Source organism: Vespa velutina, chromosome 5, assembly GCF_912470025.1.
Source record: "Vespa velutina chromosome 5, iVesVel2.1, whole genome shotgun sequence".
In the NCBI taxonomy this organism is placed as follows: domain Eukaryota; kingdom Metazoa; phylum Arthropoda; class Insecta; order Hymenoptera; family Vespidae; genus Vespa; species Vespa velutina.
Window position 1 is genome coordinate 1,555,494 of NC_062192.1, and position 25,011 is coordinate 1,580,504.

Sequence of the window (25,011 nt, forward strand, 5' to 3'; positions counted from 1 at the left end):
TTTATATATTTACTTTACACATTAACGTTATTATAGATATGATAACAAAATGCAACGTCTTAAAATAAAATGTTGCACTCATTAAAAGAAATTAACATAAATCGATTAATATAAACGAGGGAATTATTTGACAAAATGATTTATTACCAACAAACATTGTATTTTAATTTTAGTCTATATGCAAATGCATGTGGTTATCGTAGACAAATATTAGAAAATAACAAGCAAAATGAAGAATTCGTTTAAAAACGAACATAAGCCTTGTCGTTAATAGTTTTCGCGTTGTCGTTTCCGATTCCTGTGATCTTCTGCAACATTTTTTATACTTCTCTTCCTTTTCAAATTAACGCCTGACGATTTATTCGAAAGAGTACGATCTACCATTGACACCTTCTTCGTCTTAGAAGAAAATATACATTTTTCTATGATCAGAATAAAAATACTCAAAATGATACCAGTTTGGATAAAGAAAATAAGCGACATAACGCTGTTTACGCAAACCGGTTCATGCTTCTTCACATCATTGGATTTCTTCTTAAATGTCATATGCTTTAAACGATTCATCATTCCACTCTCGATAAATATCTGCAAACTAGGATAAACTTTTACTATTATGTACGATAAATGCAATTGTATAATATTAATTGTGCACTTACTGAAAATTGATAACATCCGTGAATGGATTATTTTTGGATAAAATCATGGCTGCCCTCTCTAAGCGTCCTGTATCAATAGAAGCCAGGTTACATGGTATTTTAAGATTTGCAATTCTCTGTACTTCCTCGGACGAGTAGATTGCTAATTTCTGATTGTAACAAACCTGTGATTCAAATAACAGATATTAAAAAGAAAATTATATATATATATATATATATACTATTTCAATTTGTTTTCTTATAATACTTTAGCGTACTCTTCTAAATCCTTCTACTACATTTGGTGTCAATTTTTCTTCTTCTAACATCAACTTCATCAATTTCTTTTCAAGCGGATGTTCCGAATTCTACAAATATATATTTTGATTTGTCTTTATGTACTTATCATATATGTATATATATGTACATAACAGCGTAGATAAAAATATAATACTCACTGCAAATTTTTCATAACTTGATGTACCACGAAAAACGGAAAATTGATAAGTACCATCTTCAACGAACGTCTCTAATGAATGAAAGGGTAATTTGTGGATACTGGTAGTTAAAAAGCTCGTCAAAGATGCAGAATAAGCGGCTGATAATACAACAGTCAAAAGAAGGATAGAAAAGTATGCTATTCTTAAAGAAGATCTATCAGGAAAATCTAAATGAAACAAATAATTTATATAAATATAACCATTAAAAAAAGAAAAAGAAGAAGAACAAGAAAGAAACAATTGGAAGAAAATTTAAGAAATATCGTATCATACCTGCCAGACCTTGTTGACAAAATATACCCCAAATCTCCAAAAAATTGTCTGACAACAAATCTTTTACTTTACGATCGGTTCCATTCTTTATTTTGAGAAAAATTAGTAAAATTGATCCGACAATTAATATCACCAATATAGCTATCCAAATGGAATAGGAGAATGCCTTAGAAAAATATCAATTTTTTAATTTATAAAGGTTAACCAAAGAAAAAGAAAATATTTGATTGCCAGGTATCGTACTAGAATAAAAGATGACCATTTAATCGCAAATATTTGTGGTTCGCGAATGTAAAGATATTTTTTCGTAATCAAAAGAGGAAGCGTAAAGTCAACAACATTCAATCTAGCATTGGTAATAGAGAAATCTGCAATAGAAATGTCAGCACGTCCAGCATATAATTCTCCCACTGCTCCGGACCAAGTCTTTTCTTTAGAATTCCAACTTCCATATTCTTCTATTTCAGAAACAATGTTGACACTAAAATTGAGAGTCACACAAAGTTTTCTGAATATTTTACCTAATATCCCATCTAATTTGCCATCCTCGTTTATGGTTAGATACGACGAATCCTAGCGAAGAAGAAAATAATAAATCCTAATTTATTTAACCAAAAAATAGAAAATGAATTTACACTAGAAAATATTTTACCTTAATTATAACAGCTCTCATTATCAAACCCTGTAAATTATATCTTCTTTTATAAAGAGAATCAGGAGCAATTTTAGTTATTCCATTTTCTAAGCTCCACGTTGCTAAATCGTTGATCTCGGTTCGATTCGTATCGATCGAATACCACTCTCGTAAAATATTTTCTGTACCGCAACGTACCAACATTTTCGAGTTGAATCTTAAATGAAATATATTACCTGGTGGACTGTGACAATAATCGGAGCCATGTCCCTTATAAATGAATAACACTAGCCATGCAGCAAAAGACATGTCAAATGTACTGGTTGCTAAGGAGAACTCATTAATCGCATTATAATTTGAAATCACAGCGATATAATATGGTCGTATGATTCGTCCTACATAGTACAACGATTTGTGCAATTCCGAAAAGTACAAGTTCGTAGACGTAAATCCTTCGCGAGAAATTGCACGCATCCATTTAAAAATCATCGTTTTCATTTCCATTTCTGAGGAAAAGGAATACAATGATAATTCAAATGAAGAAATGAAAATTAGAAATATTATAATAGCACCTTTCATTGAATTAGAATACAAGAAAATTATTGATTTCATTCCGTATAATTTGCAAGTGTCTATGATAAAAGAAACTTGTTCTTCACCGGTAGAAAGAAATTCGTAAGATCTTGCGATTTTCGTAGGAAGAAAAAGAAAGAGAGGAACGAGTATCGTTAATTGTACAAAGAACTTCATTTTTTTCTTATTCGTATTTCTCAAATCGAACGAACCGACGGACAACGATGTAATGAAATTTATGAAGAAAATTCTTACATGGCAACGCAGAAAGATCGTATTTTATTAAATATTAATTGATGAAAGGCTTATAACCATTTGGAATATTACGATCGTCGTGCTGACTAAAATAAATGTTTCTTTTCCGAAGACAATAATTTTATGCGTTTCCATATTACTTTATCATCGATCGATTAATAAACGTTGTTTTTATTTCTCCAATGCTTATTTCTCTTCATTTTCTTCTTTGACGAATGAAATATATATAATATATATATATATTATATATATATATATATACATATATATATATATATATATATATATGTCCATCTATATTTGCGTATCTACCAACACGCGTTCAACGCAAATGAATTTAAAATACATCGTCTTTAAAACAACGTTATACTTCAACTAAAATAATTTATTAGATGTTCTGATCGATATAAACGAGGCAAGCACTTGAGAAAATGATTTTCAACTGTCACACGTTAGAAGAGATAAATCGAAACATTCTATTCTAATCATTTTTTATTCGCAAGAATTGCGAGTTTATCGCAATTAAATAATTATTAAACAAACAAGGATGATCAAACGGGATATAACAATTTAATTATAACGATATATAGATCATTTATTTTAAATTACTATTATACAGAAGTATGATTATAATTACGTTATAATTACGATCTAATGAAAAAGATTCTATTTTATTTGTAAAATGTGCTAAATAATGCTAAAACTTAAAATACGTTTATGCGTGTTTCTATTTCATTAGAATATTCCAATCGATGTACAAAGATTTATTTAGAATGAATATCAATGGTATTGTTAATATTTTACGCGTGCATATTCGCGATTCGTGTAATACTTCGCAAAATTTCTTATACTTTTCTTCCTTTTAATATAATATATAGATGATTTTTTCAACGAAGTAAGATTTAACATCGTCTCCTTCTTACTTTTATGAACGAAAAAACACTTCTCTATGATCAAAATGCAAATACTCAAAACCATACCAATTAGAATAAATAAGATAAGTGATATTACGCTGGTTATGCGAACAGGTTGATGATATATTTTATAGTCAGATTCCTTTCTATACGTCATATCTTTTAAACGATCTATCATACCATTGTTGATAAATTTTTGCAAGCTAGAACCAGCCAGTGCTTTAACATATGATAAATGAAATTTTACATTATAAATAGTGTACTTACTGATAATTGATAACGTCTGTGAATTGATTGTGTTTAGATAAAATCATCCCTAAACTGTCTACACTTCCCATTTTAATAGAAATCAGTTTACATGATATTTTATGAAATTCACTCCTTTCTACTTCGTCCATCGCGTAAATTGCTAGTTTTCGATTTTTACAAATCTGTAATTTAGTAACAGGTATTACAAATTAAAAAAAAAAATATATATATATATATAAAACCTATTTTTTTTTTGTTTTTTTTTTTTTTTTTTTTTAATATTTCTTCGTACTCTTCTAAATCCTTCCAAAACATTTACTGGCAATTTTTCATCTTTTATCATCAACTTCATCAATTTCTTTGCAAGCGAATGTTCCGAATTCTACAAATAAATATATTTCTTTATCTTCGTATATGTACTTATTGCTTTATACACATATATACTGTGTGTATATAAAAAAAAAAAAAAAAAGAAAAAAAACAGGATTAATACGTATAATATTTACTGCAAAAACGTCATAATCAGCTGATCCACGAACAACAGCAAGTTTATAACTACCGTCCGCAACTAAGTCCTCTAATGAATGAAAAGGTAATACGGTGGTAGCAGATGTTATAAAGCTTATCAAAGCCGCGGAATATGCGGCATTTAAGACTACAGCCAAAAGAAATATAGAATAATATGCTATCCTTAACGAAGATCTATTAGGAAATTCTAAAGGAAACGAATAGTTTGTTGAAATATAATTAATGAAATAAGAACAAAAAGAAAAATCTAGAAACATTGAATCAAACCTGCGAGTCCCTGTTGACAAAATATACCCCAAATGTTTAAAAATATATCGGCCAATAAATGTCCTATGTAACGATTCGATCCATATTTTATTTTGAGAAAAATTAATGATATCATTCCACAAAATGATATTCCAAATATAGCAATCCAAACGGAATTGGAGAAAGCCTGATGAATAAGAAATTATTTAATTCGTGACAATTGAAGTGTGAAAAAGATTATGAAATATTATAATTTCATTGGAATTTATCGTACGAGAAAATAAGACGTCCATTTGATCGCATATATCTGGGGTTTTTGAATGTAAAGATAGCTTTTTGAAAGTAACAAAGGAAGAGTGAAGTCAACTACATTGAATCTTGCACTGGTAATAGAAAAATCTGAAATAGAAATGTCAGCACGTCCAGCATATAATTCACCGATTGCTCCTGACCATGTATTTTTTTTTGAATTCCATATACCGTACTCGTCAACTTCCGAGACAACGTTCAAACTAAAATTCAGAGTCATACAAAGTTCTTTTAATATTATACCGAACATACCGTCCAATTGGCCGTCCTTGTTTACATTTACGTATGATGAATTCTGCGAGGAAGAAAAAGAAATAATAAAGAAAGAGATAAATCATTATTTTTATTTTGAACAAAAAAGAAATTTTCGATAGATCAAAATAAAACAATGATTTATTTTATATTTAATTTGAAAATCGATAATATCTTCAGAATGTAAATATTTTACCTTAACTATAACAGCTCTCATGATCAGACCATGTAAATTATATCTTCTATCATAAAGAGAATTAGGTAACATATTGGTTATCCCTTTCTCTAAGCTCCATGTTGCTACATCGTCGATCTCGGTACGATTAGGATCGATCGAATACCAATCTCGTAAAATATTTTCTGTACCGCAACGGACCAACATTTCTGAGTTGAATCTTAAATTAAATATATTACCTGGCGGACTGTGACAAAAATCAAATCCATGTTTCTTGTAAATGAATATCACTAGCCATGCAGCAAAGGACATGTCGAAGGTACTAGTTGCTAAAGAAAATTCATTAAACCCGTTGTAATCGGATATAACTACGATGTAATGTGGTCGTACGATTCGCTCTACGTAATAAAGCGATTCGGCCAATTCTGAAAAGTATAAGTTCGAAGTCACAAAACCTTCGCGAGAAAGGGCACGCGTCCATTTGAACACAATCGTTGTCATTTCCATTTCTGAGGGGAAAAGAGAAAAAAAATATATAAAGATAATAAAAATAATAAGAAGAAAATGAGAAATATTATATCGCACCTGTTACCGATTCGGCGAATAAGAAAATAATAGATTTTGTTTTGTATAATTTGCTAACTTCGATAAACAAAGGAACGTATTCGTCGCCGGTAGAAAGTAATTCGTTAGATCTTGCGATCGTCGAAAAGGAAAGAAGGAAAAGAAGAACAAATATTGTTAATCGTACGAAGTACCACATTTCTTTTTTTTTTTTTTTTTTTTTTTTGTATATCGATCAATAAATTTATAAATGACGACTATTTCTTGGATAGACGATTAGGTTGTCGAGAAATTCCTTGGGAAAATTTTTACGCGACAGCGAACGAAGATCGTATGAGACTAAATTTGTAAACTTTTGAGAGATTTATGGTCTCTTCGATTACATCCTGATTGTCGTACAGATATGAATGGACGTGACGTGTGTTAACAAAAAAAAATTAATTTATGAGTGCTGGCATTGATCTTTTATCGATCATTTATTAAATGTTTTTATTATTCTCCTCTTTTTCTTCCTTTCCATTCTTCTCTTTTTTTGCCATTTTTTTTTCCTCCCTCAACGTGTGAATATAATTCTGCCTAGATTTACATATCTACATGCACTTTACTTTACAAATTTATCTTATTCTAGAAAGATAATAAAATGTAATATAATAAATAAAATATTGCACTCATTAAAATAAATTAACATAAATCGATTAATATAAACGAGACAATTATTTGACAAAATGATTTATTACCAACAAACATTGTATTATAATTTCTCTATATATACGAATGCATGTGATTATTGTAGACAACTATTGTAATAGATTAAGAATGTGTAATATTAGAAAATTACAAGCAAAATGAAGAATTCGTTTAAAAACGAACATAAGCCTTGTCGTTATTAGTTTTCGCGTTGTCGTTTCCGATTCCTGTGATATTTTGTAAAATTTTTTATATCTCTCTTCCTTTTCAAATTAACGCATGACGATTTATTCGAAAGAGAACGATCTATCATTGACTCCTTCTTCATTTTAGAAGAAAATATACATTTTTCTATGATCAGAATAAAAATACTCAAAATGATACCAGTTTGGATAAAGAGAATAAGCGACATAACGCTGTTTATGCAAACCGGCTCATGCTTCTTCACATCACCGGATTTCTTCTTGAAAGCCGTATCCTTCAAACGATTCATCATTCCATTCTCGATAAATTTCTGCAAGCTAGAATGAGCTTTTGCTATAACGATAAATGCGATTGTACATTATTAATGAGTACTTACTGAAAATTGATAACTTTTGTGAATGGATTGTTTTTGGATAAAATCATTGCTACACTCTCTACGCGTCCTGTATCAATAGAAGCTAGGTTACATGGTATTTTAAGATATGCAATCTTTTGTACTTCCTCGGACGTGTAGATTGCTAGTTTCCGATTGTTACAAACCTGTGATTCAAATAACAGATATTAAAAAGAAAATTTTATATATATATACTATTTCATTTTGTTTTCTTATAATACTTTAGCGTACTCTTCTAAATCCTTCTACTACATTTGGTGTCAATTTTTCTTCTTCTAACATCAACTTCATTAATTTCTTTTCAAGCGGATGTTCCGAATTCTACAAATATATATTTTCACTTGTCTTTATGTACTTATTATATATGTATATATATGTACATAACAGCGTAGATAAAAATATAATACTCACTGCAAATTTATCATAACTAGACGTACCACGAAAAACGGAAAATTGATAAGTACCGTCTTCAACGAACGTCTCTAATGAATGAAAGGGTAATTTGTGAATACCGGTAGTTAAAAAGCTCGTCAAAGATGCAGAATAAGCGGCTGATAATACAACAGTCAAAAGAAGGATAGAAAAGTATGCTATTCTTAAAGAAGATCTATCAGGAAAATCTAAATGAAACAAATAATTTATATAAATATAACCATTAAAAAAAGAAAAAGAAGAAGAACAAGAAAGAAACAATTGGAAGATAATTTAAGAAATATCGTATCATACCTGCCAGACCCTGTTGACAAAATATACCCCAAATCTCCAAAAAATTGTCTGACAACAAATCTCTTACTTTACGATCGGTTCCATTCTTTATTTTGAGAAAAATTAGTAAAATCGATCCGACAATTAATATCACCAATATAGCTATCCAAATGGAATAGGAGAATGCCTTAGAAAAATATCAATTTTTTAATTTATAAAGGTTAACCAAAGAAAAAGAAAATATTTGATTGCCAGGTATCGTACTAGAATAAAAGATGACCATTTAATCGCAAATATTTGTGGTTCGCGAATGAAAAGACATTTTTTCGTAAGCAAAAGAGGAAGCGTAAAGTCGACAGCATTCAATCTGGGACCGGTAATAGTAAAATCCGAAATAGAAATGTCAGCACGTCCAGCATATAATTCTCCCACTGCTCCAGACCAGTTCTTTTCTTTAGAATTCCAATTTCCATATTCTTCTACTTCCGAGACAATGTTGATACTAAAATTAAGAGTCACACAAAGGTTTCTTAATATTCTACCTAATATACCATCTAATTTGCCATCCTCGTTTACGATTAAGAACGACGAATCCTAGTGAAGAAGAAAATAATAAATGCTAATTTATTTAACCAAAAAATAGAAAATAAATTCACACTAGAGAATATTTTACCTTAACTATAACAGCTCTCATTACCAAACCCTGTAAATTATATCTCCTTTTATAAAGAGAATCTGGAGCAATTTTAGTTATTCCATTTTCTAAGTTCCACGTTGCTAAATCGTTGATCTCGGTTTGATTCGTATCGATCGAATACCACTCTCGTAAAATATTTTCTGTACCGCAACGTACCAACATTTTCGTGTTGAATCTTAAATGAAATATATTACCTGGTGGACTGTGACAATAATCGGAGCCATGTCCCTTATAAATGAATAACACTAGCCATGCAGCAAAAGACATGTCAAATGTACTGGTTGCTAAGGAGAACTCATTAATCGCATTATAATTTGAAATCACAGCGATATAATATGGTTGTATGATTCGTCCTACATAGTACAACGATTTGTGCAATTCCGAAAAGTACAAGTTCGTAGACGTAAATCCTTCGCGAGAAAGCACACGCGTCCATTTAAAAATCATCGTTTTCATTTCCATTTCTGAGAAAAAGGAATACAATGATAATTCAAATGAAGAAATGAAAATTAAAAATATTATGATAACACCTTTCATTGAATCAGAGTACAAGAAAATTATTGATTTCATTCCGTATAATTTGCAAATGTCGATGATAAAAGGAACTTGTTCTTCGCCGATAGAAAGAAATTCGTAAGATCTTGCGATTTTCGTAGAAAGAAGAAGAAAAAGAGGAACGAGTTTCGTTAATTGTATAAAGAATCTCATATTTTCTTATGTATTTCTCAAATCGAACGAATCGGACTATTTCTCAAATAGAACGAATCGACAGACTACGATATAATGAAATTTATGAAGAAAATTCTTACACGACAAGGATAAAGGATACTCTTTATTAAATATTAATTGTTGAATGACTTATAACCATTTGGAATATTACGATCGTCATGCTGATTAGTATAAATGTTATCTCCTTCGAAGAAAATAATTTTATGCTTTCCTTTATTAGTTTATCATCGATCGATTAATAAACGTTGTTTTTATTTCTTCAATATTTGTTCCTTTTAATTTAGATTTAAAGCGAACTATTTAAAGCAAACATTGTGGAAGTCCATGAACAGACCATTTTAACCGTCCCATTTTTTAGAAAAAAGTTGTCTTTAATAAATGCCTGACATTAAAAATGATATAAGTCAAGTATCAGAAGAAACGTCATTAAAAAAAATACTAGGCTTATATTAACGTGCAATATGAAAATGCGATGGGATAGATCTAAAGATAAAAAGATAAGATTCCGTGACAGAAAAATGACATTTAATATTTATGTGAGTGTGCATGAATATTCTGCGTTATGTAAAATTGTAATCGTTATGTTTCGCACTTCAACAATCATTTTTATCCTCGCACTTTGCATCCAATGTAAATTTAATGATAGATCAATGATAATTACACAATAATACATATGATACAGCTATCGTATGCACATCCACTTGCGGATCAAATGGGATTATTGTTAGCTATGTATATATATATATATGTGTTTATTAAAAATAATTGATAATAAATTCACATAACACACTTCATTATCTATCATAAGATCCTTTATTAATTAGACGTTGATCACAACGTTGATATATGTATATAACATCTGCTTCTTCTCCGAAATACAAAAAATAAATATAGATAATACGTTTAAGAATTTAACTTGTACCGTTGGAGTTAAAATTAATCGGATTCTTTAGAATAGAATCGATATAATTCAACTCAATTATTTTAGTCGATTTAATTTGTTACTTTTCATTTTCTTTTGTTCTTTTAATTTCTTAAGCGTGAGATCTTTTATCTTTTTATTTTTATCTTAATTTATATTAATTGGCGTATAAGAATCATTCATCAAATTATCGACACGTTTCACATATTGCCTTTACAATGCTCTCCTTTCTTTACTTCATTTATTTATTTTTTTTTTTTTGTTGTTTTTTTCTTCTTTTTTAGATAAATACCATGACGGCGATCGAATTACAAAAAATTATTTACACTTTTCTTCTTCAAATAGAAACGTAAAATACAAATTCGTTTTCTTTTTTTCTTTTTTAGCAAATTCGAAAACTTTCCATCGAATTCGATTCGATCGAGCTGTATGCAAAGGCAATTTTTAAAAATACTGATTAATCTTTTATCTAAATATATACGAGCATAATAACATCAAGTCTTATCATTTGTAAATGTAGAGATTCTTTTTCCTTTTTTCTTTTTTTTTTTGTCTTTTTTTTTGTTTCTTTTTTTGTCTTTTTTTGTTTTTTCATTTTAATCGAGGAAGCAGCGAGTAGGTCGTTTAATCTTACGAGCAAGCTTAAAAAATGGTTATTAATATTTCTAGATGATTGAAAATTTAAATGTTCACCGATGTCGATCATTATTAGATTCTACTCGGTAGATTATGATCTATATAACAAACGGAGAACATTGTCAATTACTTATCATTACCATTATCATTATCATTATCATTATCATCGTCATTATTATTATTATATTGATATACAACACACTGCGCCAGTTATTTATATATATATATATATATATATATATATATATATATATATATATATATATATATAAAACACAAGTTGGTGCTACGAAGCTATAGTATTAAAAAAAAAAAAAAAAAATATATATATATATATATAAAAGTAAATAATAATAAACTAAAGTTCTACAATCGAACGACCTCTCTACTGACATCCCAGAAGTAGACTTATTTAAATATTATATCCTAGTAAATATCACAACCTGAAACTCTACAACTATTGTCATTACACATAATGGAAAATGAGTGATAAATGAACACTTGAGAAAATAAAAACCATTCGTTAGGAGAAAGAGATTCATCGGTGATATTTAAGAAGATGAAATACGATAGAAAAGTAAGATAAATTGAAAATCATAGATTTACAAAATATTTAAGAATCGTCACTATCACTATCTTGACGTTCACGTGGTTCTTCTTCGAGAGGAGCATTGTCAACATTTCTCTCAGTATTAAACCATCTATTAACGAACCACCAATGAACCGACAATCTACTATGATTGCACTCTGCTCTTTCACATCTACCAAGAAATTGACAAATCCTAGCTAGATTCTGATTTCTTATACAAGAATCGTCGCACGTATGTTGACGTTCCGTTGAACGATTCATAAGACAAACGGAAGCTGATGAAGTAGAAGGATTATAAGAGGTCGAGGCAAAGATCGATCTGATATTCGCTGAAGTACCAGCATCTGTTGATCCTCCTGTTGATGTTGAAGCAGCTGTAGTATCAGAATTACCAGTGGGTGCTGAACCAGAATAAGATCGATCGATTCTACCAATGTGAATTGTTGCATAAAGTGGATTATTAACGGATGAACCAATTCTATTGATCCAATCGACATATCTTCCAACTTGCATCGATGAACTCGAGCTAGGCATTGTTTTATTTCGGCAAACACAACCAGCAGGACTTCTATGATGAGAATCTTTACCTCTGGAAGATGATGATTCGGTTGATCGATTATTACCAGATGAGAGTTTTGCATAATCCCCACGACAAAAGGGACATTTGCAGTTTCTAGATAACTGATATATATACTGTCTTGCAGTATTAGTACTATCTTGATAACGAAGTCTATTATGTAAACTCTGACAATGATGGCAGACATATCTCGAATCCAAATGTCTACAATAAGGACAAGAACAGTTGTAACCCAAAGGATAAGCTGATCGTCTGGTAGAAGCATAAGCGAGATTTTCGCTGGAAAAACAATTTCGTCCGAGTCTTCCCAAACGGCTTTGACAAAATTGATTGCCCATTCTGGATGAATCTAAATAAACGTGTCGTGGTTGATCGTATTGATTAAAATTTCTCGAGTCGATCTCGTTCAAGAAATGACCACCAGATATCAGATTCAACATTTGATATTTCAAACGAGAATAAGCTCTATTACGGCAAGAAGATCGATCGTCGATTCTCTCGTATATATGATCATCCATAGGATTCTGATTATTTGGATTATTAACAATATCGTTACGGCCACCCTCAGCGTTATGTTCACCTTCGTTTTCTTCGTCATCGTCGTCGTCGTTGTCCAATCTCTCGTAAATATTTTCTTCTGGTTCCTGATGTTGTCGAGCTCTGTTATAATTCCTAACAAGATCAACTGGATTTTGATAATTAGGATTAAGATTTGGATGTGGTTGAGCCGCACCAGGAGGCCGATTTTGAAAATTACGTGCAACACGAACAGCATTCTGATAAGACTCGTCCCTTTCCTGATTTCTATTTTGATTCATAACTACAACAGCCAATTCCCCGTTCTCGTATCTCTGACAAACGCAACGAGCTCCTTGACAAGCGTGACTACCAGCACGATATTGTTGAGGAAGATTCTGATCTAAATTTTGCACACCGCTGGGCTCGGCCTCTCGTAATGGCTCAGACACGTCGACAATCGAGTCTGCATTTTGTTCTGTCACGTGCCCAGCGGATTGCAGACCTCACATTGTCGTAGCAGGTGCCATTGGTTTGTCAATTATTGCAACGCCAGCATAACTACGACCAATTCCCATACAAGTTGGTAATGTAGTCCAGGTATCGGTTCTAGGTGAATAAACTTCAACGGATGCTAAACTTGATAAACCGTCATCACCACCAACAACATATAGAAGCCCATTCAAAGCTACAACCCCTATATAATAAATTCTTTGTATTAATATATATATATATATATTCTATAATTTGACAATTCATACCAATTCTTTAATGACTTTACTAACCAGCGTTTCTTCTACAATGAGCCATATCGCTTATTGGAGTCCATTGATTAGTTTCTGGATTAAAAGCTTCTACACTTTTTCTTATTAATGGACCATCGTGTCCACCAACCGCATATAATATTCCATCCAATACACCTACACCTGCTCCGCTACGTCGTGCAGACATTTCTGGTACTGGCTTCCATTGATCTTTATCCGGATTATAACATTCTACGCTGGATAAACATTGTCGTGATGCTCCGTCGTATCCACCGACCTAACAAACATTTATATTGTTTAATTGAAATAAGATTTATATGCGTATAGAAAAAAAAGAAATAAAAAAGGGAAGAACTCACGGCATAAAGAAGACCTTTTACGACACCAACACCGACACTACTTCTACGTGTTGACATTGGTGCTATCATTCGCCATTCGTGACTATTTGGATCGTATACTTCGGCAGAATTTAATCCGGTAGAACCATCGAAACCACCAACCTATAAAATATTTACAAATTCGTATGGATTTGTATTTCTATATAAATAAAAAAGAAAAAAAAATATATATATATATATATAAAGTATTTACAGCATAAATGCAATTGCCAAGAACTGCAACGCCAAGAGTTGATCTTCTCGCAGACATTTCTGGACAAGGTGACCATTGATCGGTGGCTGCATCATAAATATCTACTGTACGAACTCTTAAAGAACCATTAAAGCCTCCTACGGCATAAACGCGATCACCGAGTACAGATAATCCTATGTGAAAAGAAATAGAATGAATTTTTAAAGGAATTCAAATATAATTGACTTGTTAACTTTGTTATAATATAATTACCAGCCCTACAACGTCTTGTTGGTAATTCAGACACTTGATACCATCTTTCTTCTTTAAAATCATAACACTCAACGCTTCTAATTGCTTTTGGAGCCTGACCACCAACTACTAGCAATACTTTAGGTAAACCACGTGGCTGTCTTGGCTTTGTACGTGGTGTTTTAAATAATGATTTCTGTTCACCCTTTAGTAAATGATATTTCAAAGCTTCTATTAAAAAATCTTTACCTGGAAAAATATCTTAATTAGTAAAATACTTTGGCGAATGATACAAATGATTACTTACATTGTAAATTAGCTTTAAGAAGTGGTTCTTCCTCTACACGTTGTACAAGATATTCTTGAGAAAGTAATGGCAAACGAACGTGTTCCATTAATTGAGCTAAATGCGCTTGTCGTGTTTCCAAGTCATGATGTACCCATGAAATTACACATTCAAATACCTTCTCTTCGGATGGAACCATTAAACGATCACTACAGATTAATTTTGCAACTTGTTGAGGTGATAAAGTTAAAAATTCATCCCCATCAACGACTTCTCTGTTAAAAATAATTCAATTATTTTAACAAAGTATAAATACATTTAATAGATCAATGTTATATATTTATTATTTGTAAATATTATATCTTACGAGAAATGTTGTTCTATGTAACTATCAGCATGCGCCAATAATTCCAAACAACCATGAAGATCTGCGAATGCACGAATTCCAAGACAATTCGATGGATGTAATTGTGCTTGTAAAAAATCACAACATGCATCACGAACATCTGTTAATTGTAAAAGATTTGCCGCTGGTAGTAATACTTGTACTATGTCCTCTGTGACATGAACTTCAGCAGAATATACATATTCAACTAATAACTCTAAAGCAGAGTAATCTACTCCTTGCAATGTAATTCTTTCTTGATCACGTTCTTCAAAACTTGTAAACATGGCATAGAAATAAGGACTACAAGCAGCAAGAACCATTTTATGTGCTGGAACTTCCATTCCTCCATCAGCTACTAAGATTACATCACATAATAGATTTTTTCTATAACAATTATTATTACATTAAATATCTCAAACACAGCATATATAAAATTATATATATATATATATTTATTATTTATGTTATTATTTATTAAATGTTTACTGAATATGATATCAAGTTATCATAATACTTACTTGCGCATCTCATTGATTACTTCAAATGCACGATTGGTATGATGATGATTTCTATATGGTGGTTTGTCTCTACAACCTTCTCGAGGAACATGTTTCTGGGAACTCTCATCCAATGAATTTTGACTTGCATATCGTAATAACAAACAACTGAAAGATAAACTGATAAAGTTTGTTTATCTGAAATAAAAGATATAATTGTAATTATTACCTGCCCTTGTTTTCAAATCCATCGTTAGCACTGTTCCCAGGATTTTGAGCTTGATTTTGGCCTGCAGATTCCATATCAAAAAAAACTTCCAAATAAATCTAATTGCACCTAAAATAAAAATTAATTTATACTTTAGAAAAAAATAATCATTGGATTGAAATCTTTGCAATATGATTTATCATTTAACTTAATAATTGTTATCGCATTATAGTCGTTTTCTGAATGCTTTAAAGGAGAAAAAAAACAAACAAACAAAAAAGAAAAAAGAAAAAAAAAGTAGATAATATCATTAAAGTATTTACTATAAATTTTGGTTTGATCACTGTGATGTAGTTAAACTAAATTAATCTTCACACGTCGAGATGTAAAATAATTTACATTTGGCATCGTTCGAAGTATAATATAATGTCAATGAAAAAAGTTATTGCTTTAATAGAGATTAAATGTAATTCATCGTTACTGTCACAACATTGCAAGTGCCATAAAACACCATACAACAAAGATCTTCCATTTTGTGTGTTGCTATGTGTATACTGATCAGGTCTACATCGAAAGATGGTAGAAAACAAAATGAGGATTTTTCCATTTAATACCAAATATTTCACATAAGATATTCTATTTTATCGACATAAGATAAGAAAAAAAAATCAATTGAGTTATTGAATTATTTTCCATTCAAATTTCAAAAAGTTAATTAGCTTCAAATGATTAGAAAATAAAAATTCCGAAATCTATAGTCGATAAAGTCGGTTTCATTAATTCGATTAAAAGTATCTCATATGATAATAAAATGAGCGTAAAGTTTCGATATTTCGATGAACATTAACGCCATAAAAATCTGTTGATAATGTCGCATTTGACAAAGAAATATACATTGAAATCTTTCAACCGAGAAACCAACTTTGATCGATCGATATAATCAATAAATTACAGATTCCTACCTTAACGCATGAACAATAAATAAAATAAATATAATAAGAAACATTTTCTCCGTTAATACGAAAGTAATACTTTCATTCGAAATAAAGGATTATTGTCAACATTATATTATTATGTAATTATATGTAGAAGAAAAAAAGAAAAGGAAAGAAAAGAAAAGAAAAGAAAAGAAAAGAAAAAGTAAAGGAAAACGAAAAATTTCTATCATAAATTAGCCGTTCGAAAAATATATTCTTTATACAATTTTTTTTTTTCTTCATACATTTAGTTACATTATAAATAATAATAATAAATTTGATTTCAATGTGAACAAAAGTAAATAAAAATTTTGTCAAAGGAAATAGGTTTAGAATGAGATAATATGGCTGAGAAGATATTGCGCAGGATGGAATAGTGTATAGATGGTAGGGGAAGGAATTTGGTTTTTAATCCATAGGTGTGGATAAGGGGTGGCGAGTTTGACGAGTTCTGCGCGTTAAAGCATCGAGGGTGCGGCGCTCCCGTCAAACGGATCCTCCTACAACGTCGTCGTCGTCGTCGTCGTCGTCGTCATCGTCGTCGTCGTTGTCGTTGTCGTTGTCGTTGTCGTCGTTGTTGTCGTCGTCGTTGTCGCCGCCGTCGTCGTCTCCATCGTCGTCGCGGTTAGCGTTGAGCATCCCTTCCTCGAAGTGCCCCTTCCTGTCGACGCGTCGGGATGCGTCGGTGTCGGCGGGGTGGCGGCAGCCAGGCGCACGAGGAGGCTCGAAACTGCTCGCTTCCTCTAGTGGCTCTCGTGTGCTCGCGTGACACGTGCGTGAGGAAAGACGGCCGTTGCTAAATTGTGAAAACTCGATCCCAACCCGTACGTTTTTTTTTTTTCTCTTTTTTTCAATCGTGTACGTTTTTTTTTCGTGAGAAGAAGAAGAAGAAGAAGAAGAAAAAAAAAGACAGAAAGAAAAAATTAAGAACACGTCAATCGATCGATTTGCCATCTTCAGAAGAAATTCGTCTTACTACGTGAACGTGTAGGAGACACCATATATATATATATATATACATATGTGTATATATATATACATATGTAGGATAAATTCGGTGTTTAAATTCTCTTTTCAAAGCATTCAACTTATATTTTGATCATTCGATCAATCTTCCTATTTTTCGAAATGACAAAGAAAGATAGAGAGAGAAGGAGAGAGAGAGAGAGAGAGAGAGTGAAAGAGAGATAGAGAGGTCCTTTTTTCTTTTTTCCTCTTTTTTTATTCCCTCTCATGAATTTCCACTATAGCTTTTGTATCTAACGATTCTTTTCGACTATATCGGTGATCCTTTCAAATTACAAAGAGCATCTTCTCTCGATGATTTTTAAATCCTCGGCTGGATCAAAAGAAAAAATAGAGAAAATTGGATGGATATTCGACATTTTACCAGACAAATGTATTACTCTAATCACTTTTCATAGTTTCCCATGGCTCAGATCCAAGTTAATTGCAATCTACCTATATTGCCGGTAAATCGGTTCGTTCTTCTCGTTTCGAATAAAATTCCTATCGGGTTTCCATCACCAATGATCGTAAATTCTCTTGCGACGCTTTGACGCATCGAGTTCGTTTCTCTCATATTTTTCAATGCGTTTAGGTAAACGAATTGTTTGAAAATGTTCTACTATGACGGATAGGATGTCGTTCGATCAATCAATACCCCGTACGTTCACCCTGATCATTCGAAAATTTCTACGCACTCATGGAATCACTTCGTTGACATGGACTTCATTTCAAACGTTTCGAGAAACTGATGTATTATAAATAAAATAAAACAAAACAAAACAAAATTGAGAACGAAATTAAATATAAAAAGAATGCAGTGAATTATTTCTTCGTACGGATTTAATAAAAAAAAAAAAAGAAAAAAAAATTAGATAAATTAAATGGACGTAAATTAATTCTTTAAAAAAAGAAAACGCATTACATAGCAATGATAAATTTTCATTTAGGTACATGAAGAAAGAGATAAAAAAACTTGGAATTGATTTCTCAAACAGAATTGCCGATTAAATGAAATCCGAGATAAGTGAAAATCGTTCCGAGAAACCATACAAATTTGTCTCAAGTCCTACGGAATTCAATTCATTTTCGAAATGACTTAAGGATCGAGGAAAGAAGAATTATTCTATGATGTATCAATCGAATTTCAAAAAAATTTCCTTGCCGGATAAATTTCTTCTTTCGAATATTTATAGTGTTCCCTTAACTAGATCTAAAAGCGCGTGTCGCATAATTGAAATAATAGTCTTTGGCAACTTTAGAAATTCGATCTGAGCGAATGTAAGCATCGCGTATAATCGTTTCATTTAAAACGATAGTATTTACTTTGTCATTTGAAATTCGATAATTTAATGAATTTCTTTCGTCCATTATCCCTTTAATATAAACTTATATTTTTTTTTTTTTTTTTTTTTTTTTTTTTTTTTTTTTTTTTTTTAATGAAAATCATTCATTGAAATTTCTTTTCAAATTTCGCTTAAAATTTCTTACATGAATACAATTGAAATCAAAATATGAATTATAGCAAAAAAAAAAAAAAAAAGAAAAAAAAAAAAGAAAAAAAAAGAGAGAAAGATGATAAAATAAAAAAGGACAAAAGAAAGTTTGAATTTAAAAATTGAACAACTCGGAAGATGATAAGAATATATAAGAAATTAGTTGCTCGAGGTTGCGCGAAAGAAAAGATAGGAGTAGAGAAAAAGAAAAAGAAAAAGAAAAAGAAAAAGAAAAAAGAAAAAAAAGAAAAGAGAAACATTTGAGAAGAGGAAGAATTGTAAAATTCGAACGAAAAGAAAAATCAGTATATAAAAGGTACATCAAGAACCAGTGTATCAAGTTGCGATTGTCTGTATCTACCTCGAAAAAATAGAACGTACGAAATAATTTAAGGAAAAGGAAAAAGAGAGATAGAAAGAGATAGAGAGAGAGAGAGAGAGAAAAAGAGAGTAGAAACTATAAGAAGGAACCATAGTAAATTTGTATGAAAAAGAGACGTGCTCATAGGGAGTGACACTTTCATTCCTTGAAGTCTGTACATCATGATAATATTTAATCCAGTTAGAACGTTGGAAAAAATAGAAGAGAAAGAGAAGGAAGAGAAAAAAGCAAAAGAGAGAAAAAAGAGAGAAAGAGAGAGAGAGAGAGAGAAAGAAAGAGAAAAACAAGAAAAATAAGAAAAAAGAAAATTAGGAAAAAGTAGAAAATAATAAAAAAAGAGAGAGAGAGAGAGAGAAAGAGAGAGGAAATGAAAGAGAATATAGAACGAACAACACCTCGGAACTGTTCGGTGTGATTCGCCGTGCTCGTTTAGAAGTCGATGCGTTTCTATGATGCCCCGTCTTCGTTCGTTCGTTCGTTCGTTTCTACTGGTAATCCAGTTATGCTCGAGCTACCACAGCTAGGAAACTTGCTATGTGTTAGTCCGATAATCGTTTCGACCGACTTCTTCCGGACAAGAAATGTCCGACTCTTTATTTTTTATGCTCTCTTCTTTTATTATTATTATTATTTTTTTTTTTTTTTATTTCTATTTTTCTTCTCTATTTTCTTTTTTTTTTTTTTCTCTCTGCCCTCCCCACTAACTTTTCATGAAACGATGATGATATATTGTTGATTTATGTTTCTCATCCATTAGATTCATTTATCTTGAAGAAAATTTGAAAAGATATTTTTCCTCATTGTTTTTTTAGACACTATTTCGTTCTTTTTTTTTTCTTCTTCTTCCCCCTCCTCCTCCTCCTCCTCTTCTTCTTCTTCTTCTTCTTCTTCTTCTTCTTCTTCTTCTTCTTATTCCGAGGTAGCTTACTAGCTATGGCTGTTTTTCTTAGAAACTTCGTAACAAGAAGGATTAACTCAGAGGACTACTCGACCATGTTGAATTTTCCATCCGAGATTTCACGTAACGCTTGATCATGAACGTTGGCACGTAGAAAGTGGCATGATACTTCGTATATCACTCGACGCAGTTTAACTTTGACGAACTCTTTTCTAAAAACAGTTCTTGGCAAACCTCTAAGGAATATTTTTACGTCTGATTTTGTTTCTTTTTTTTTTTACTTTTTTTTTTTTTTTCATTTTTTTTTTCAAAAAGAACTTTTCCCCATTTCTTTTTTCCTCTTTTTTAATTAACATTACCTTTTTGAATTGAGGACGAAGAATATGATACTTCTTCTTATTTCTTTTCTTTCATTAAGAACGTAATTACAAGTTCCAGATATGGGGATGATCAAAAGGAAAAAAAGAAAAAGTCGATCGGTTATCATCAACTATATTTCTTCCTTTTTTTTTTTTTTTTTTTATCATGAAAAGGAAAGAGAAAAAGAAGAAGAAGAAGAAGAAGAAGAAATAGACAAAAGAAAAAGAAAATAAAACAAAAAATTAAAAAAAAAAGAAAGAAAGAACAAAAAAAAAGAGGAAAAATGTTATTAGCAAGATCGAACGAATTTCACAATAATTTCGTAAGTTTTGACGTTGATATTGGCTCGACTTTGTTCGTAACTTGGCGCGATACTACCAACAGGATTTTCTTTTACTATCCCCTTCGATAACCACCTCTATTCCCATCCTCTATATCTCTTTGTCTCTCTTTCCATTTCTCTCTCTCTCTCTCTCTCTCTCTCTCTCTCGATCTGTCTCTCTGTATCTCTCTCTCTCTCTCTATCTATCTTTTTCTTTAGCCTCGTATCTCATCGAATTTGGCTCGTTCTTTTTCTTTTTTTTTTTTTTTTGTATTTTTTTTTTTTTTTTTTCTTTTTACAAAGGCGAAAGCTCCTAGTGAACTTCCTTTCCCGTTGAAATATATTTGTGATCTTTCGGTATTCGAGATATTTGATTTCCAAGAATGACCTTCGTCTTCGATTATATCACAACTGGTCGTTCTAGAATTTAATTATTCGTCGAGTGGATTGTCATCGAAGATACGCGGCACTATGAACGATCAACCTTAAGGACAAAGATTTCGGATTTTTTTTTTTTTTTTTTTTCCAATCGATCGAGAAAAATATCAAAAAGAAAAAGAAGAAGACGAAGAAGAAGAGGAAGAGGAAGAGGAAGAAGAAGAGGAGGACGAAATTCGAGTTCAGTGGAAGAAAACAAAGAAACAACAAAAACAAAGAAAATAGAAATAGAAAAAGGAAGAAAGAAAGGAAAAAAGAAGTGTTCGTACAAAATCAAAACTTGAATTCAACGATATGAGTGAAATCAGTGATTATATCGGACATTTCTCTAAGGTAGAATAAATAATATAATACATTAATATGAGGAATGTGTTACGTTCGTTTATCTCTTAACTCAATTGAAATTTTGGCGTATTATGAAAAGAGGGATGGAAAGAAATCGAGAGAAAAAGCGAAAGGCATGCGAAGAGAAAGAAGAGGAACGAAAATGTATGATATCAAGATGTCCTCCTTAATCATTCGAAAAATATCAATGTGTTTCGAGTGAATTTTTGGTTTTTTTTTTTTTTTTTTTTTTTGGAAAGATCACTGACCGTTCGCAATCACTTCCCTCAACGCCATCACGATAATCGGCACTATTATCGCCATCAAAAAATAAAAAAAAAAAAAGAAATAAATAAATAAATAAATAAAGGAAAGAAGAAAAGGCAAGAACGGAAAATTGTTATGAACTTTTGTTTTTCTTTTTTTCTTTTTTTTTTTTTTACTAATTCTGATCGATATACATAAATCGACATACGTCTTAAAGGAGGTCAATGAACGCTCAAAAAGTGTACCATCACTTTCTTCCTTTTTTATCAACGAAATACTATTAAACGATTAAATATCGAAGTTTAAGAATGCGTATCATTCGAGAGACAACGATTTGATATAGAAATTTATTTTATCGAAGACTGCCATGATTTAGAAGATATAATAAGAGATAGAATCACGAATAGTGCAGTGGGATTATGCGAGTTTTGTGTTTCAATAAGAAGAAAATCTTTAAAAGATTTTACGTGGAATCAACGAACAAGAGTGCTGTGGATGAAAGGCTAGGATGAAATGATACAAGTAGTTTGTTTGAAGAAAGAGGACCGGAGGATACAAAAAGTGAGCGAGAAAGAGACAAAGAGATATATATACATACGTACATACATACGTACATACATATATATACATATATACACAAACACATACATATGTAACGCATTTTCACACACACACACACACATATATATATATATATATATATAAATGTATGTATGTATGTATGTATAAAGACGAAGGGAAATAACTCAAGAAGAGAAGACAAGGACCGAAACTGTTCGATTTTTCTTCTCTTTCTTTCAACTTCATCTTTTTCTCTTTCTATCTCTATTTCCGTCTCTCTCTCTCTCTCTCTCTCTCTCTCTCTCTCTTTCTCTCTTTCTCTATCTCTCTTTCTCTATCTCTCTTTTTTCCTTTCTTCTTTTTACATCGACTTTTATTTTCTCTCGCTAAAACTTCTTGGAAAAATTTTTCAAAGAACAGAATTTTCTTCTTTAGTCCTTTGACTATAGTTTTGAAATAAAGGAGTCGGACGATGTGTCCTGGCTCGAGCGTCGACGTAAGGAGACTCATTTACAGGAACAGAAAGAAATGAAGTTATCAGTGTCGGCTTATAGAGCTCAGGCCAGTGCTCATAAAAAAATCCTTTCGAATTATCAACAACAACTTAGTTACGGTGCTACCAATCAAGCATCCTCGAGCCGGACCCCCTCGGACCCCGCTGCGGTCCTGTCTGGCCTCAAGGTAAGCTTTTCGTTCTTTTTTTTTGCTTTATTTTTTCTTTCTTTCTTTTTTTATTTATTTTTCTATTATTATTATTATTATTATTATTATTCTTCTTTTTTTTTTTCTTTTCCTCTTATTATCTTATATTCATTATTTTTAACGTTAACGTGCAACGATTCAGAGCCATAATAAAACTGGCCTGACATAAATCTTCATACGTCACATCATTCAACGATTCTCTCGATCATTATACTCAAAAAGAGTACGTCGAAAAAGTAACGAATATCATGATCATTATATCATAATTGATCTTCTTTTTTTTCTCTCTCTTTTCTATGGATGCAGCTCTGAATGTACCAATTAGGAGTACGCAATCTTAGAAAATGTCACAAAGACAGCCAGTGGTTCGTATATCGCTCCCCGTAAGTGTCAAATGTCCAATCCCGAAAGTGTCGAATTTTCTCTTCGATATTTAACGTTCTGTGTCAGTATATACGGTTGCAAGTACTTTTCTTCGTTTTTTCTTTTTTTTTTTTTTTTTTTTTTTTTTTTTATTATTATTATTATTAAGATTATTATTATTATTATTCCTGTTTTTGCTTTCATTCCCATTGTTTGTATTCTCATCGTTATTTAATTATATATTCCTATTTTATAATTGGTATTATCTCTTATCGTTATCAATAAGTATCGATTTTAATATAGCACGAATTTTTATGATTAATCCCTTTTATTAATCAAATGCTCGATGAGATGTAGCTGTCAACCCCAGATCGATGGTACGATATATTTTTTTCCTTAGTTGTAGTTTGTTTCCTCTTATTTCTTTCTTTCTTTTTCTTTTTTTTTTTTTTTTTTTTTTTTTTTTTTTTGTATTCGTATCAGAATGTATAATTCATCGTCGACGTTTCGTTCAATTTTTTCTTTGTTTTATTTCTTTCTGTTTTTTTTTTGTTTTCTTGTTTTTTGTTTTCTTCCTCTTCTCTGTTTCATCCGAATAAGAAATCTCGATGGATAGATAGAGATGGCTCGTTATCGTTTAAACGTTTCCTTTCAATTGAAATATTCTCCTCTTTTGATCTTTCCTGACGAGTAAATATTTGACAATAAGTTACTCTCAGTATATATATATATATATACACACTTTAATGTATGTAACTTTTTTAAAAAGAATATTTACAATAGATTATATCCAAGAAAATTTTATGAATATTATTTTCATCTGACATTACATTTATTATAACACTTACTATTGCTCGATCAACGTTTACTCTGAAAATGTTTTAAGGTAATGGCGCCAATAATTTCATTTAATTAAATTATATTAATGGATTCGCGTAAGTTAGATTTATCGATCAACATGAGTTTCGTACGTCATATATATATATATATATATATATATATATATATATATATATATATATAACATATAATATTTAATGCATCAAACCATTGGATCCTCTCGAAATTTAAAGAAATAGAGAAAAACAGACGAATATGCTTATTTCGTAAAGTTCGTTGAAAATTTTTAAAGAACTCTTTTATCTGAACTTTTCTTCCTTTTTCTTTTTACTATCGAACAAGAAAGTT

General features: G+C 31.0%; 4 protein-coding genes across 10 annotated transcripts in view; 1 reads left to right on the forward strand and 3 right to left on the reverse strand.

Moving 5' to 3' along the window:
• Positions 1-6,782: 6,782 nt before the first annotated feature.
• On the reverse strand, positions 6,783-11,284 carry LOC124949314. Of its 5 annotated transcripts, XM_047494193.1 has the most exons (4): positions 8,119-8,139; positions 7,624-8,012; positions 7,375-7,538; positions 6,783-7,315 (listed from the first exon to the last, which is right to left on the reverse strand). In XM_047494193.1, exons 2-4 carry the CDS (start codon positions 7,681-7,683, stop codon positions 6,994-6,996), a joined length of 546 nt encoding a protein of 181 aa, XP_047350149.1. In that variant the 5' UTR covers positions 7,684-8,012; positions 8,119-8,139; the 3' UTR covers positions 6,783-6,993. The 5 variants fall into 5 exon arrangements, 2 of the variants coding, with proteins under 2 accessions (XP_047350149.1, XP_047350148.1); XM_047494192.1 differs by having other exon boundaries at positions 7,624-11,284; XR_007101043.1 differs by adding an exon at positions 8,362-11,284 and having other exon boundaries at positions 6,783-8,284.
• Positions 11,285-11,366: 82 nt separating this feature from the next.
• LOC124949300 lies at positions 11,367-13,075 on the reverse strand. The gene has a single exon (XM_047494158.1). It carries the CDS (start codon positions 13,063-13,065, stop codon positions 11,695-11,697), a length of 1,371 nt encoding a protein of 456 aa, XP_047350114.1. The 5' UTR covers positions 13,066-13,075; the 3' UTR covers positions 11,367-11,694.
• A 187-nt stretch (positions 13,076-13,262) lies between these two features.
• LOC124949298 (ring canal kelch homolog) lies at positions 13,263-16,305 on the reverse strand. Of its 3 annotated transcripts, none has more exons than XM_047494155.1 (10): positions 16,052-16,305; positions 15,750-15,857; positions 15,542-15,688; positions 15,003-15,407; positions 14,657-14,910; positions 14,371-14,598; positions 14,119-14,291; positions 13,887-14,027; positions 13,549-13,804; positions 13,263-13,460 (listed from the first exon to the last, which is right to left on the reverse strand). In XM_047494155.1, exons 2-10 carry the CDS (start codon positions 15,821-15,823, stop codon positions 13,270-13,272), a joined length of 1,869 nt encoding a protein of 622 aa, XP_047350111.1. In that variant the 5' UTR covers positions 15,824-15,857; positions 16,052-16,305; the 3' UTR covers positions 13,263-13,269. The 3 variants fall into 3 exon arrangements, with proteins under 3 accessions (XP_047350111.1, XP_047350110.1, XP_047350112.1); XM_047494154.1 differs by having other exon boundaries at positions 15,542-15,700; XM_047494156.1 differs by lacking the exons at positions 15,750-15,857; positions 16,052-16,305 and having other exon boundaries at positions 15,538-15,685.
• A 5,490-nt stretch (positions 16,306-21,795) lies between these two features.
• Positions 21,796-25,011, forward strand: part of LOC124949299 (cyclic nucleotide-gated channel cone photoreceptor subunit alpha-like) — a 69,573-nt gene continuing 66,357 nt past the window's right edge. Inside the window, exons 1-2 of the mRNA XM_047494157.1 lie at positions 21,796-22,758; positions 23,194-23,439. Coding sequence (XP_047350113.1) covers positions 22,711-22,758; positions 23,194-23,439 — 294 coding nt within the window. The 5' untranslated portion in view covers positions 21,796-22,710. The remainder of the gene's footprint in view (positions 22,759-23,193; positions 23,440-25,011) is intronic.

Excerpts from the sequence above, each read along its gene's own strand:
- LOC124949314 (XM_047494192.1), bottom strand. The coding sequence starts at position 7,683 with ATGAAGTTGATGTTAGAAGAAGAAAAATTGACACCAAATGTAGTAGAA. Across the intron at positions 7,539-7,623 it reads TAGTAGAAGGATTTAGAAGA|GTTTGTAACAATCGGAAACT; the intron begins GTACGCTAAAGT and ends TTTGAATCACAG. Across the intron at positions 7,316-7,374 it reads ACAAAAGTTATCAATTTTCA|CTTGCAGAAATTTATCGAGA; the intron begins GTAAGTACTCAT and ends AGCTCATTCTAG.
- LOC124949300 (XM_047494158.1), bottom strand. The coding sequence starts at position 13,065 with ATGAATCAAAATAGAAATCAGGAAAGGGACGAGTCTTATCAGAATGCT.
- LOC124949298 (XM_047494154.1), bottom strand. The coding sequence starts at position 15,823 with ATGGAATCTGCAGGCCAAAATCAAGCTCAAAATCCTGGGAACAGTGCT. Across the intron at positions 14,028-14,118 it reads TTGGCAATTGCATTTATGCT|GTTGGTGGTTTCGATGGTTC; the intron begins GTAAATACTTTA and ends AATATTTTATAG. Across the intron at positions 13,461-13,548 it reads TCATTGTAGAAGAAACGCTG|GGGTTGTAGCTTTGAATGGG; the intron begins GTTAGTAAAGTC and ends TTTATTATATAG.